Raw genomic sequence first — 15,637 nt, forward strand, 5'->3', positions numbered from 1 at the left:
GACTCATCATGATAAATCGGTAGTTCCTGACTTCTCTCAGTGGTGTTTTCAGCTTCTGCCGTTGCCAGATCAAAGCAACAAGACGGATGCAGCTGCAAATAGCTCTTTATTAGAAACAGCAGGTTTAGGACTGTGCAAGAGCATATTATTACTGATTCTCAGAGAGCGGAGCTGCCAGCCTACGAAAGTGGTGGGCAGTGGAAAATTGCTCTTTGGGGACTAATGGAGGCTAATTTCACAGTTGCCGAGTGGGAACCACTGTGTCTGGGAGCCGTAAGAGATGTGGTGGCCCCTAGAATGACAGGGGGAAATCAAGCTCTAATATTTTGCAGGCTGCCAGTACCCAGGACCATCCCTATTTGCCTTTGAAAGCCACAGGAGGCAGAGCTGCAAAGAGAAGGGTCTGCTCTGCTCCTGTGCCCACCCTCCTCTGTCTGTTCTCTCTCTTGCCTGTCACTGCAGCTGCTCTGCCACCTCTCTGGGACAGCCCAGAGCCACCCCAAAACCTCACAGCCATCTCAAGCACTGTCTAGCACACTTGTGCATATGGCAAGGATCTGGGACCTCACTGAGGCCCTGGCACTCAGCCTCCCTGTGCAAGTTGCCTTTGTGATGACTCCATAGCTCCAGGTGGGTCCCTGAAGCAGCACAGAGCAGCAACATTGGAGCTGTCCTGCTGGACTCCATCCTTCAAACCAAAAAGGTTTTGTGGTTTGACAAAAGGTCCAAGCTGCAACATCCAGACCACTGGCTCCTGCTGCACCTCTCTCTCAGTGGTTTTAGCTGCTTGACTTGGCTGGGAAGCCCACCAGGACATCTGTGGGGAATGCGAGCACCCCAAAAGCTGGAGCCTGAGTGTGGTGTGTTTGGATGACGTACAAGAAGAGGGCCACAGGGCTGACAGGCTGCAGAGAGGTGAACTTGCTGTGTGGTTTCTCTCCAGGCAGGAGCTTTCATGCAGCTCAGCAGATTGGGACCCAGGCAGGGTGATTGGGATGCCCAGGCCACCCCAGGGCACTGTAGAGCAAAACTGGTTCATGCACTGGTCTGGGAGTGCCCTCGCCTGGGGATGCGTGGCAAGTTTCTGCACACAGGAGGTGCCATGGGCATCCTGACAGTTATATGCCACCTAGCTCTGTCACCAGGTCCCCTTATAGCACAGGACAACCGTCCCTGTGTTGGATGGAGCTACCTTGCCAGGATTTGTGATATTTGGCCAGTTGTTGTGCTTCCCGTTCTTCAGATGCACGTCAGGGGATCCCTGGTCCTGTAGCCCACAGGAAAGGCAGCTCAGCTGAACACCTTCCCACTTCCTGGCACTGCTCCAGTGGCTCTCTGGCCCCTAGGATCCTGGTGCTCCCAGTGACAGACAGGACCAGCAAGCTGCCCTCTGAGCTGGTGCCTGTCAGCTCATGAGGCATTCCAAGTTTGGGAGTTCTGTGCTTCCTCCTCATGGCACCACAGGAAATGTGATGAGCCTGTCTCCAGAATTTTTCATTCTATGACATGAAATCTAGCAGGATTCTGTTTGTTTCCATCATCTGTTTTCCAGATATGGAATTTTGTTAGGAGAAAATTCCCAGCTGAGTGATGTGCCCACTTGGGATGGATGATAGCTTCATCTCAGCGGTTTCCCAGTCAGATCCATGCCTGACAGATGGGGTCTGGCAAACAGAGGCAATCAATGATCTCTGGATAATGCACTTTCAGCCACTCCATGAAAATGAGAACCTCTGTTTTGTGGTCAGCAGGGTCACAGTCAGCCTCGTGGTTAAACAATAGATGCTCAGGCTGCTCAGCATCCTGTCCCATCTTCCTCAGGAAGTCCCACTGTGATGACCCATACCACAAGATGAGAGGACACGAGGGACTGAAAAATATGGATCTCATGCCAAGATTTCAGAGGGACTTTCCATGTAGCACCTATGAAGCAAGTACTGTTCAACCTGTCTAAGCCCCAGTCTCAGTGTCGGTAGGAAAAGGCATTGAACAAGTTGTCTGGTCTCCTCTCTTTTATGAATAACACTTCAGGACTTTAAGCTCCTGAAAACTTAAAATCTTCTTGTGCCTGTCAGTCGCTTCCCCACTGCCCTCGGGAGACATAGTGCTTGGTGAGGTAGGGCATGAGCTGCACATGCAAGAAGAGCCTAGCTGAGGTCACCAAAGGGATCAATTCCAGCTGGGTTTCTCCAAATTAAAGCCTTCCAGAGGAAGAGAAGTAATTAGAAGCAATGCCAATTGGCTGATAGCACAGTAATTTGAAACTGAAGTCAGGGAAAAAATAGGATCTCAAATGGGAACTGGGAAAAAACTGGACATAGGAGAGTTGAGCCAGGTCCCAGCTGACACAGCAAGTGGCTGGGGGCTGCCTCCATATCTGCAGCTTTGGGAAGAGTGTGCATCACCTCAGTGCTGTTCTCTCAGAAAAGCCATCTTTCATGTCGCTGTCTCATGGACGCTAGTGGACAGGCTTCCATCACTCTCTGCCTTCTTTCCAGAGAAAGAGGATGGATATTTGCGTCTCAGCCAAAACTCCCCACATCCCAACACTTGCTCTGAATTTCACCACTTTCCTGTTGTTGTGAAGCCCAGACTGGATCTCTCTGCAGTCTGCAGGGACTTGCTGGCCTGGATGCCCCAGGAGTGCCCCCTGGATGACCCCAGCCAGGGAGGCCAGGATTGCATCAGTCACCTGGAGCTCACGGACACAACAGCCAGAAGAAGGAATTGCATGGCCAGCTTCTGGGATGAAGGGGAGAGGATCCTCTGAATGCCAGCAAGGTCAAACACTGCTATAGCAAGGAAGCTTTCCGCAGCAGAGGATGAACCTTGTCACTGACTGAGTCCTGTCTCCAGATCATGCACTGAGAATCACCTTGGAATACCCAGGTGCCCAAAGGCTTTGCCACAGCCCTCAAGCTGCTATGAGATGTGAAAGGAGCAAAAGACAAGTGGTAGCCCTCACGGAGGAAGATCATGAAAAAAAGAAGGGTGGATGCACATGCTTTTCCAAACCTTGGCCTCATGCTCTCTTCTGATCGTCTTCCAAACCCCACCGGAGCCAGGGTTAACTTGCCCAGACTTCCACAGCACTTTCCCCTGACACAACACAGCCATGGTGAACAGCAGAGCTTCTGAAAAGCCAGACCTTGTGCTGGTCAGAAAGGAGAAGTGCCAAGTCCTGTCTTCAGGGAGGAACAGCCCCAGGGAACAGGACACATTGGGCTGACTATGAGCCAGCACTGTGCCCTTGCAGCAACAGCAGCCAGCAGTGTCCCAGGCAGCATCAGGAGTGTCCTCCCTGTCTCCCCATCCAACCCAGATCATATGCTGGTGGATGTTAACCCATCTGAGAGTGCAGTTGGGTTCTTGACTGATGGCAAGACTCTGGCAGGACTCCAGTCACCCCAGAACCTAAACCAGGCTCTCTCTGCACCAGGAGAAGGAGTGAGCCATGACCAGAGAGTAGCTCATAGCCAGGGTGACTCCTGTAGCTGAAGCTGACCTGGGCCCACAGATGGAGCTGGTGTGGGGACACACACAGAGGGAGACAGGCCCTAGGATGCTCTGGAAGAGCTGAAGGGATGCATGCAGGACAAAGGATGCTGCAAGCTAGGTGAGCACTGGGGAGTGTGGAGAGGGGCAGGCAAAGGTGCTATGTCACCTCCCCTCCTGATATACCTTCCCTCAGCTCCTGCCACCCACACCAAACCCTTAGCCTGTTCAGGATGTTTTGTGTATTTTTATTTTATCTTCAGGAAATAAAAGTACTCTCCAGAAGGATATTCTCTATCATTTGGTGAATGAGGATGACTCTCTAGCCAAGGAGATGCCATTGAGCAGGGAACACCTGTGGGACAGTTCCTCATGAGATCCTAGCAAACGCCATCTCTGTTTGCCAGTAAATGGGCCCTGCTCAGGAGCCACTGCTGCTCCTGCCCTGCTCTGGCAGTGAAGTGAAGAGTTTGGAGGCTGGCTTGGCCGTGTGGGCACTGCACACACTGGGGTGACTGGGTTGCTGCACCATGGCAGGTGGAAGATCTTGGTGAAGATGAAAGATGGTGCTACAGAGCCAGGGATTTATCCAGACAGAGACGTCCTCTCAGCAATCTAGCAATAGCTCCCAGTGGGTGTGGGGACCCAAGCCACCACAGACCTGTAGAGAGGCCACGGCAAACAGGGGAATGGGCTTGGGATGAAAGAACCCCGTGGTTTGGGGTGGAGAATGCCCATGATCTGGACTAGGGCATTCAGCTTCCAGCCTATTCCCCTAAAACAGACTTCAAAGCTGAAAGAGAGCCTGGGAGAAGAGAGGGACATCTCCCTTCCTTCTTATACACTTCTGGTCTGTAATTTAGCACTGCTGCAGCCACTCACATGCAGGTCTTTCCCTTTTTCTCACAGGAAATACTGTCACCAGTTGAAGGGTGCAGGAGGAGCTCTGCCTGCCTGCCAGCCTGATAGCCACCACCACTGTCCCAGTGCCTTCCAGTCAGGCCATCTATGCATGACCCTCACCTGGCTGGTGTGCATGGAGCTTTACAAAGTCTCTGGTCCCTGCTAGGGAAAAGGGCAGAGGATCTGCAGCAGAAGAGTAGTGTCATAGGGCAGGCGAAGAGGCTCACAAGGGTCTGAGGTGCATGCCACTGTTTGTCCCATAGCAGTGGCCCTGTGGCAAGGCAGAGTGACCACCATGGCCTGGCAGGGACCTGCTGGCTGCCAGCAGCAGATGAATAAATCCCTCTCACTAGAACAGCTTCCTGTGGTCACTGAATCCCCATCCTGTGCAGGGTGCTGCATCCTCCCACCACATGTGATGCTGACAGACAGCAGTGCCTGTGCCCTGGGAGGCAATGTCTCTCCTGCCACACGCATGCCAGTGATCCAGGCCAGCAGAGGCTGGGGCTACAATTTCACTTCTGCTAAATTTCAGAGGAGTTTCCACTGCAAGAAAGACCCCTCCACTCCACAGCACCCTCTAGGCTAGCAGCCTTTGCACCTGGCTGACAGCACATCAGAAAGGCGTATTAAAATATAGTTTATTGCTGTCCTTAGTTTAAAAAAAAACAACAAACCAAAACCCAATAAAACCCAGTGCCCAAACCCAGCACTATCTGAGGCAGGCTTGCAAGGACACACATTTAGTGCAAAGAGGAAAGTGGCAGTGAGGGCTGAGGGGGCTCCGCTTGCTTAGTTCCCACAGAACCCACCGCGCCTACTGTACAGTATCAATTTGCTCTGGGGCTGGTTAGGGAGGGTTGACCAAATTCTCAAGCTCTGGTGGGAGTCCTGGTGGAGCTGGAGGTCTCTGAGGGGGTACATGGGATGTCATGGCTGTGCAGAGCAGCTTTGACACATGTCAGCAACACAGGATGTGAATGCATGCTGAGCCAAGGGGCACCAGACCTGCCCACGCCTTTCCACAGACACAGTCCTTTGCCAGACAGCTGCTGTCTGTTCTTGGGCTTTCCAGTGTAGAAACTAAACACGTGCCCTTCCCTGTGGCTGCTCCCGGCCTTAGGTATCAGAAGTGTTGGTGGGGACTAGGGGGTTATGGAGCTAGAGCACGGCTGCATCTTTTGCAGGGTCCTGCAAGGTACAGGAGCTGGCAGGAGCCACGTGGGACCTTGCAGACAGCAGCACATGGCCCTGGACACTGGCAATTGTGGGAGGGATGCCCTGATCCTCAACCCTTCAACCTCAGCCCTCTTCCAGGTTCCCTTTGTTCCCTCCCATAGCTGATCCTGGCACTATTGCATCAGGCATCACCCCCAGCACCCCCCTGCCCCCATGCCCTATGAGGAGTCAGATCCACATCACAGCCCTCAACAGTGAGCACAGCACACTGCAATGAGCTGCCAGGGCAGACCCTTTCCATATCTTCAGAGGAAGCTGGTGCCTTGGAAGAGAGAGTTGCCCAAATGCCAGCCCTAGGAGCTGAGCAGGTTGGCATCAGGTGAATGTAAACAGCTCCAGTCCAGGAGAAGCACTGGGATCCAGGACAAGCACAGGATGGCTGGGACCACACAGGGCTAACAGGTGGGGATGGGGAGGCTGGGCTAGCCCAGCCATTTGTGGATCTCATCTCTTCCACAAAAGCGCCACTGCAGGAGGCTAGTTCTCAGCTTTTCCCATGACACGTAGTCACAGGCTGTGAGAGTTCAGGGAGTAGGGATGCAGCTACATCCGGATGGGAGCAGTATATACATGTAGCCAGTACTGATGGTGCCCAGGGGTTGGAGCCAGCGGCACAGAAGAAGGCAGTGGCAGGGGCTGTGAAGCAAGGAGCTGTTTCTGAAAGGCAGGAGCTAGCAATGGCATAAACCCTCTCCAGTCTCTCCATTGGCTGGTTTTGGTTGTATCAGGAGTGCAGAGTCAGAGGGCTCAGCCAGGGCAATGCTCACAACCCACCCGACCCTACGGTTAGGTCATCTTCCTGGCAACACTGGCGTACGTGTGCTCAATCTCCTCATCTGCAGGACAAGTGTGATTGAACTCATCACAGGCATAGGCATTGTTGAGGTAGCGCCAGACACCTGTCATGTCTTCTGGGATCTCGAAGTCACGGTACTTTTTGGCTGCAATCTAGAAGAGAGTGAAGGAGGAAGAGGCTGACTTCCACAACTCAGTCTCTGGCTTTGGCAGGGGGACTCCCTGTCCACTCCTCTCGAAGCAGGTGCCCCCCCACCTTGGCCCTGGAGGCTGGTGCCATTACCTTGATGATATGCAATTTGGGCAGGAGGTTGCAATCAGCCAGAGTCAGATGGTCTCCATCCAGGAATTTCCTCTTGGAGATGATGATGTCTTCCACACTGTCCTGGTCAATCTCCTCTGGGAGAGGAGTGTTCAGGTAGACATCCAGGCGGTGAAACTCCCGCAGCAGAGCCTTCTCAAAATCTGGGAGGGCAGGAAACCGAGAGTAGTGAGTGCCCTGGGCTCCCAGGCAAGCTTTAGCATGGACTGGGGTGGCTGAGCCTCCAACATGCTTTGCAGAGAGGGAAAAAGCCCTCAGAGCCACACTATTGGGATACATTGACCCTGGCCCAGGGGACTACAGCAGCATCACCCCATGCTCTGCTGTTATCCCTGTGGAGGGAGTAGACAACTTTGCCTTTACCCTTCCCCTCTGCCCTTCCACTTCCCAAGAAGGCTTTGGTAAGGCAGGCAGCAGGAGCCTTAACCTGATGACAGGATTTTCCTGCAGACAAAAGCATCTCTCCTGCTGCAGCGTAGCTGACTAGAATCCAGCAACCCACAATCCTTACTGATATTTGCTTCTTTGCGTGGATTCTTGATGTATGCCGAGAACTTGGCAAAGATGTCACTGCCCACATCAAAGGACTCCTTGTACTTGGGGCTCAGGTGTGGATACCTTGAAAAAGACACTCATGTCAGTGCAGGCAGGGATGGAGCAGGGATGCAGCAGCATCATTTCCTAGGCCATAGAGCCCAGGGCTGGTACTGGAGGATGCAGAGGGTGCTCATCTGGCTGTGGGAGAACCGTGATGATGTGAACTACTGCGGCTGCCACCCTGTGAACTGTGTCATCTATCCTGGGACATAATCTCAGGGCAGAAACCCCACAATAAGGAGACATGGTGGCAGTGGAGGCCCAGAGCAGAGCTCTGCCTGCAGGCAGTTCTGGCACAGCCCAGAGGATGCACATTGGTACAGAAGGGTCTCAGGAAGCCAGAAGCTCCTATAACTTCCTCAGGAACTGTCTTCTGTTTGCTCACATCTGAAAGCGTTCTGCAAGGGTAGACACCTTAAAGGAGGCTGGTGACAAATGCATTTGAGCTTCCTCTTCTGCAGCAGTTGGGGGGGAGGGAGGTGCACAGGGGAACTTAGCCTTGGGAGCTCCCCAGTGAGCTCAGAGAAGACCAGCTCCCCTCCAGCAGCTCTATAGGCCACCTGCACTGCTGCAGTCAAGCAAGGGCATTTGCTTTCACTCAGCTGAGTGCACTGAATCTAAACAAGCACAGGAGTCTCGCACTCACCCTCTATTTCAACATGAACTGCCACAGCCTGTGGTAAATCCACCATGGCTGAAGTCCCTGCAGGGACCTCCTCACGTTCCCCCTCTGCCCCAGAGACAGGGTGCAATGGCTGGTGCATTTCCTCCCATTGTTTTCCATTCCTATCATCCCCATACCCTCCCCACCGGCTCCAGCCCCACAGTATCGAAGGTCCTACCCTGCCCTGCAGAGCAGGCTCAGGGCCTGGCGTGAAAATCCCCCTGCATGGGCTGCCCTCAGGCACCTCCTGTCACCCTGACCCAATTTCCCAATCTGCCAAGCCCTGTGCAATGCTGTGACAGGCCCCAAAAGGGGGAAGGAGTGAGTTTGCAATTACGTGGGTGGACCCAGGGTCTGCTCCAGGAACTCCTCAATCTTGATGAAATCTGTTTTCAGCTCCTTGTTGAACAGCAAGAAGGGTGGGTTGGTGCCCGGTGCTAAATCTTTCAACTCTTCAGGTTTCCTGGAGCAGAGAAAACAAGCTGATTCAGAGCCCGCAGCACATCTGCCTCCACCAGTCCCCAAGAAAAGTGGCCACGGCAGAAGTGGGGAATAGGAGGGGGCACAGGACCAGGAGCATTCCCAGCTCTGCTGGCTTTGGAGAGCTGACAAGTGGTCCTCAGCCCCTGGATCTGCCCTGTGGTGCCTCCAAGTCATCCTCACATCCAGGGAGTCCCTGGCCCAAGTCCATGCTGGCCCACACTTGCACCCCACATGAGGTGGGCAGTGTGAAGCAGCAATTGCCCCTGTGCAGTGACACCCTGACTACAGAGCAGGCAGGAGGAAGTACTGACAGGGGAGCTGAGTAGGGGGTGTCTCACCCCACTACTGGCCCAGGGCTTTAGTGCCACCTCACCTGGTCATGTCCACTGTGGTGACATTGAACTTGACCCCTTTGAGCCACAGCACCATGAAGAGGCGCTGGCAGAAGGGACAGTTTCCGATGTTTTCTCCATCCAGACCAGCCTGCCAGGAAAGCAGAAAAATGAGGATTTAACCCTTCCATAGACACGATGCCTGGAGCTAGAGAGCCACTGGGCACAGCATGCTGCAGGGAGACCCTCCCAGCTCCAGGGAACTCAGCTGTAGGACCTACCCTGAGCCATGGCCCTGAGGGCCACTGGAAAGAATGTAAGAGCATCCTCAGGATGCCAGGGGTTGGATTCTTCCCAGAAATGTGAGACAAAGTCAGGAGGAAGTGGAGAAGGAAGCAGGGGGAGAAGGTGGAGGGTGATTTCTAATGGATGGGGAGGAAGGGAGGGTCCGCTTGGCCAGGAGGCCAGGCTGGAGAGGGTGGGAGAAGGGAAATGAGCTCATGTTTGCCAGGAAAAGAGCAGTTTGTTTTCATGTGCTGTTCATGTCTGCCTCCGGTCTCATGTGCATTTAATGAACCCAAGCACAATGTCCCCAGGCCAAGAAACACCCAGCAGACTGCCCCAGGCTGGGTGCAGGAGGGAGAGATGGGTGCCAAAGAGAATTTGTGCTGGTGATGCCTGATGATTTTTGCTTTTCCTTTTTACGCTTTCTGTACCCTCTATGCATTCCCCTGCACCCCTTAGCCCACATGCTTGTAATTCCTGAAGCTTGATATTCCAGCTTAGTTTAGGTGTTTTGCTGGGCAGAGAGACCAAACATCCTGAGGAAGGAGTCAGTGTGCCCTGTGCTATCTTAAACCCGAGGCTCCAGCCTTGGGTGAAGCCTTCTGTCCAGAACATCTTGTGTAAACTGGGCTCTGACCTCATCCGGGGGGGATTCATTAGAATAGGGGGACATTACTGCATTTGTTAAGTTTCTGATTGGGGAATCCTAGATAGATATGCTAATTCCTGAAACCTATAAACTTGTATCCGTGCTGTACATGTGTGTGCATTCTGCCATCAAGTTGTGCACCTGGGATCCCAAATACCGAGGTAAAACCCTTTTATCCCCTTAACCGTGTCTGTGTCATTATTAAAAACTGGCCTTTCAAGGCAACACTGGCATCCCACACATGAAACAGAGATGAATGTCAGCTGCTAAAGGAGCCCCTTTCAGTCCCTCTACATGAGCACAGCCACAGGCAGAGTGAAGCACATTTCCTTCCTATGTAGCAGCTAGAAATATCCTTTACAAAAACGACTGAAAAATCTCATGAAGAGTTTGGCAAGGGGAATACAGCAGGTTTCCCCGTTCACAAAAACTGGCCAAGATGCTGCTGTGAGCAGGAAGTTGTGCTGTGGTAAGAGGCAAAATGGCTCACAGGAAGCTCAGCTTCTTTAAGAGAATTAACGGGTTCCTAAGCTGTATGTGAACTGTGGTGCTCTGGCTCATGTGTCCACTCTGTCCTGGCAGGGAGGAGCAGCACAGCTCGCACCAGCCCCGTCACAGAAGGCTCCTGCTCCCACGGAGCCGTGTGTGATGGGACAGCTCTGCTCTAAGCCTTCCTATCTGATAGTCAGCTGAAGTCCAGAGGCTAAGCAGGATGGTGATGAAATTTTAAAGGATCTGATGGAATCAAGCAGCAGCACAAACTTCCAGGGTGGGCAGCCGGATGTGGCTCCAGAGCTTGCACCTCTTTGGCGACCTAAAGACAAGATGGCTGAGGAGGCAGAGATCTGTGCCTGGTTCTCATGGACTGGAGGTGCTACCAGTCACCACTGACACCCAAAAACCTGTGGAGTCTGGAGCGCTCAGCTTCTTCAGGAAGAGAACGCTGACGTCAAATTCACCCTAAAGGGGACAGTAAATGGATCAAAACAACCCCCAGCACTCCAGGTAGTGAGGTGGAGCAGGGAGTCTGCTTTTCCATCATGCTAAGACCTTTTAGTCACTCCAGAGGAAAGAAAATTGTTTTTAACAAATATTTTTTATGCTCAGCTGTCGTGAAATTATGTCCCTGAAGAAGGAAATGAGAACCAAGAAACATGTTGATTCCTTGGGATGTGCCCAACAGTGAAGCTGAACCTACATGGAACGCTGGTCAGTGTCGATTAATAGCAAATACTCCCAGAGGGGGCTACAGCTCAAGAGCATCCTGTGTCATTAATAGCAAATAGGGCTTCTCTGGAAAGGGGTGAAACTGGGTCTCAGACTTCCTTTGTAGCAGCTGGAGGGGAGAGTCCAAGAACAGCCTCGAGGCCGGGGCAAGAGTGCAGGGCATCTCTGCTCCCCTTCCCCAGCACCCCTGCCACCTATGACTCCAAACTGATGTCATTCTTTGGAGCATCTCCAGAATCAACAGCTTAGCATGTGCATTTGTGGCTGCCTAGCATGAGAACCAATGCTTTCCTCCTTGCCCTCCCTGCCAGCTACACTCTCTTCAACTTCCCTGGCCTGGCACAAGGCTGGGAATGAGATGGTTTAATTTGTCCTGCTGTCTCCCAGGAGCTGTTGTGCTGAACCATGGCAGCACATAGCTCTGGTGGAGCCAGAGGACAAATGGTGGGGTGGGGGCTCAGTGAGGGGAATGGGTGTCCCTCGCTCAGACTGCTCTGGGCTTACACTCTGATCACCTGCTTCAGGTTTCTCTGTGCTTGTCTAGTAGCTCCAGTCCCTAAGCACTTCAGGCTGGTCTTCCCCCTCATCTTTTAAAAATAGAGAGGTGGGTTATTTTGGACTAGAGCGAAAAGAAAATCAGAATGACCTCTGCAGGGAGAAAGAATCAGGCCCATAACAGGATGCTTAGAGCCAAAACCTTTATCTGAAGGAAGTGGAGGGGAGCTCCACCAGCACCCAGGCACTTACAGGGGAACATCAGGCTCTGGAAGAGCCTTGCTGGCAACCAGTGGCCATGGGGGGAGCCTCAGGGAGCCAGGGGCCCTCAGAGGAGACTTGCAGCCATGTGACCTCCCTTGCTAGCAAATGCAGAGCAGCAGGGGTGGGGGGAGTCATCATTCTTCACTTCCTTCCCCAAAGTACCTCTGCCACTCCTCCCACTGAGGCAGGAATAGGGTGGGAGCACAGATTGACATTCCTCAATCTCTTGCCCTCAGCTGATAGATAAACCCAGTGTGGGCTAGCACAGTATTTCTAGGACATTGCAAGCTTTTAGCCCCAACTTTCTGAGGCCTCACAAGGCTGCTTAGGGCATTCAAACCCCAAAGCTACTTGGCAGTTCCTGTGGTTTCTCTGTAGTGAAACAACCTCAAATGCAGTGGAAGAAGGGAACAGCTTTGCCTGCTTGGGGCACTGCTAAATATTCAGCTCCCATGGGACCTGCCACAGCTCCTACAGCCACCCTGAGAGCCAGGAAGTAGCTAAATATCTGGTGGAGGTGCGGAGCAGACCCTCCTCCCAGGCAGGGAAAACCTCCCAGCCAGAAAGATAATATTCCTGCCAGGGACATGGCAGGGTGAGCAATTTACAGCCCCTTGGGAACCACCCACTCCAAACCCTAGGGTAAAGCAGGAGCTGCTCTGCACCCTGTCCATCCTCAGCATGGTAACTACAGCATTTGCCAGAGTGAACGTCTGGCAGGGTGCCATGCCATGCCATGATATGCCATGCTATGCCAGTAGGCACTTGTGGAAGCACCAGCTTCCCCCATGATTTACAGCTGTCACTGATCACAGTAACAGCCATGTATGGTGCGTTCCCAACCCAGGGAGGTGCTGATGGTACAGGAAGGTACTTGTCAGCAGCAAAGCCACTAAATGTGTCTTTGGTAAAGCTGGGTCCTGAGTGCTGGGAAAGGGAGACAGCATCAACTTTTCTGTGAGGAGACAAGTCAAGAGGGTTTTTTCATGCTAAATTAAGGCACAGAGGAAGTGTTGATGATGCTGCAAGTTTTCTGTTTCACTTCCCTCTAAAAACCCCCTAGAATGTCCAGCTGCTGTTACAGTCACCGCATGTACCATTTCCTTTTCCAGCCATGCCAGGAAGAATTGTTAAGCAGAGAATTCAACACTCAGATTACTTTCACCAAGAATACGCTTGTCTGGATTGAGCTCAGCCAAGATCAATGTCCAGCAAGAAGTGCTACAATTTTGGCAAGGGGATGGGGGAGATCTCTCCTGGGAAGGCTCAGATAATCCTTTCTAGCACATATGTCCAACTACTACCCAAGAAAAGCACCATTCAGTGCCTGGAACTGCTGGGTGCCTGTGCCGGGGAAGCCAGTGCCTCTGACCCTGTCTTTTTAGGCACCGAACTGCTCCAGTAGGAGAGGAATGAAGCCCAGGAACCTGAGTGACTACAGGAAAACCATCCTTAAAACCTTGATGAGGTGGCACAGAGAGGCATCACCCTCACCGTCACTTGACAGCATGTCCCGGCACCCCCCCGCCCCGCATTGCTGTGGCCAGACACAGTTACAGTTACCAGCCACCAGCTTTGGCTCTTCGCTTTTTGTACCGCCCATGGCTGCTGCAGATATTTTGAACCTGAGTGTTAAAATATTCCAAGGGAAGGGTTTGGAAAATTGCTTAACAGTGAAAACTTTCCCTTAACAGCGATAAAAAAAGAGAAACCATTTCCAGCAAATACCCCTCTGCGATGCCACCCCATCTTGCCTGCATGTGGATTCCCACATCAGTTCCCCAAGCCATCCATGCTCATTTCATGACCCTGCTCTCATCAGAAGCTGAAGGGGCTCCTCCTAGCCCCTCCTGCTTGCCGTTCCCAGGCTGGGGCTTGTCTTACTTGGGTTTTAAGTGTGTTTCCATTCCTCCATCATGCTGCTGCCAGCAGTGGCATTTCTCCAAGGTGCACAACCACCGCGAGATCAGGGCATCTTTCAGACTGCTGGCCATGACACCCCACAGTCCCTACACCACCACGTGGTCCCCCCTGTCTGGGCACCCACTCCGCCAGCCTTTGTAGAGAGTGACACTGAATTTGGTACCCATCTCCAGCCTCGCAGAACATGAAGACACCCATGAATTCCCACCACCTGCACCCAGCTGCATCTTGGAGTGGGTAAGCCAAAGAGTCACTTCCCCCCACCCCGAGACCCACCTTCACAAACAGCTCAATCTCAGGCTCCTTGGTGGTGTTGTGCTGCTGACCATCCATCCCAGCAGTATGGGGAAGGACCACTGGCCACACACTGTTGTGGTGAGTTGGTCTGTCCCCTGCAGAGCTCTGATGGGGGAGGCTTTCAGAGAGCTGGTGGCTTGGGCCCCTTGGCGGCTCTCACTCTGCAGAGGGCTAGAGCTCACACTTTCCTTTCCTCTGAAGAAGGGAGGAGCAATGGGGTGTGTGCCAGAACCCGCCAGCAAGGGGAGGAAGCTGTAGGGCCTCTCAGACGTGACTCAGCATGGGTCTATCTGGTCACGCTCACAGTCCCCTTCCAGTCTATCGCACCCACCCAGGCGCTCCTCCAGTACCTCTGAGCACTGGGCTGCCATCCCCAGCATTTCTGGTGTCCACAGCAGCGCTGCCGCCACTTCCCAGCTGGGAGCAAGGAAGCATTGCCTGTTGCAGAGTTACAGAGGAAGCGTTGCCTGTTGCAGAGTTACAGAGGAAGCGTTGCCTGTTGCAGAGTTGCCTGTTGCTCCTCCTGCTGCTCAAGTCTTGGACATTTGCCAGTCTCCCACCCTCATGCCGGTGTCCATTGCCCCAGCTTTTTTATTAATTTGGGGTGAACCTGGCTGACCTTCCCACTGCTGCCTGTGGCTGCATTATGACAGGCAGCTGCCCGGAGGGAGGGAGCAGCTCCTCTCCCAGCGCACCACTGCATGGGCTCCTCTGAGCCCCCCTCGCTGCGAGGAGCTGGGCTGATAGAGTAAATGCTCAGGGAAGATGAGTGGAGCAGCCTGGGCACCTGTCACTGACTTTTTGAAGGTGGGCACAGCCCTTAGGTGGGAAAGATTGCAAAACAGCTAAGGCAGAGAGAAAAGGTGCTGAAGTATGCTGGGGAGCAGTGGGGAACCCCAGACTGCCCCTGGCAGCCACCCAGCTACATGGTGCTTGGCAGGATGGTGGGATGGGATGTCTCCAGGATTGACCTTCAGCAGTGCCCCATTCCTGGAATTCAGCTATTTCACAGGAAGGGTGAACAGCTTGTTTTCTTCCTCAGGATGGGAGGGAAATGTTTGCTGTCAGATCATCCTGGCTGCAGAGACAGCAGAGACAGCTTCCCAGCACACACGGGCTTAACCCTTGGGCAAGACCTGTCTTGCACCCTCAGACCACATAGCTGGTGCCATTACACAAAATGGGGACTCCTAGGCTTGACTCAGCACCCCCCACCCCAGCTCAGATAAGCTTCAACCCTCCCAAAAATAATCAAACCCTGATCAGACAGCAATGCCCCCCAAGGCAATTAGGATGGGAAAAGATTTTGTACACCCCTGGAGGAGGCTCCCAAACAGAGATGATTCTCCTGGTCCTGCTACACAGCCCAGAGTGGTGCTTACACTAGGGGCTGCAAGGGTGGGGAGATGGGTGGAGTATTTTTTCTGCTCCATCAAAACTTTAGGAGTACTTGGAACTCTATTCAATGGGACAGGACACTCTGACTCACAGTCTCAAGAGAAAAAAGGATGTATTGATGGCACTGTCAGTGCCCCACAGGGCCATGGCGACATCTTCATTGTGAGCTTTACAGCCATCATCCATCTCCTGCTGTGGACCCCTAGGTGATATGTGCCACTGCTGCCACAGCCTCCCCAGCTGCCCCTGCCCAGGCAATGCTGAGCCTC

The 15,637-nt window shown here is 53.1% G+C and overlaps 1 protein-coding gene across 1 annotated transcript; it reads right to left on the reverse strand.

Annotated features, from left to right (window-relative positions):
* Positions 1–1,036: 1,036 nt before the first annotated feature.
* Positions 1,037–14,192, reverse strand: LOC130578716 (chloride intracellular channel protein 2-like). The gene is made up of 6 exons (XM_057375015.1): positions 13,950–14,192; positions 8,872–8,981; positions 8,353–8,478; positions 7,266–7,372; positions 6,716–6,897; positions 1,037–6,585 (listed from the first exon to the last, which is right to left on the reverse strand). Exons 1-6 carry the CDS (start codon positions 14,004–14,006, stop codon positions 6,424–6,426), a joined length of 744 nt encoding a protein of 247 aa, XP_057230998.1. The 5' UTR covers positions 14,007–14,192; the 3' UTR covers positions 1,037–6,423.
* Between the last annotated feature and the right edge of the window lie 1,445 nt (positions 14,193–15,637).

Source organism: Malurus melanocephalus, unplaced genomic scaffold (assembly GCF_030028575.1).
Source record: "Malurus melanocephalus ecotype Western Australia unplaced genomic scaffold, MMel_1.1 scaffold_237, whole genome shotgun sequence".
NCBI lineage: Eukaryota > Metazoa > Chordata > Aves > Passeriformes > Maluridae > Malurus > Malurus melanocephalus.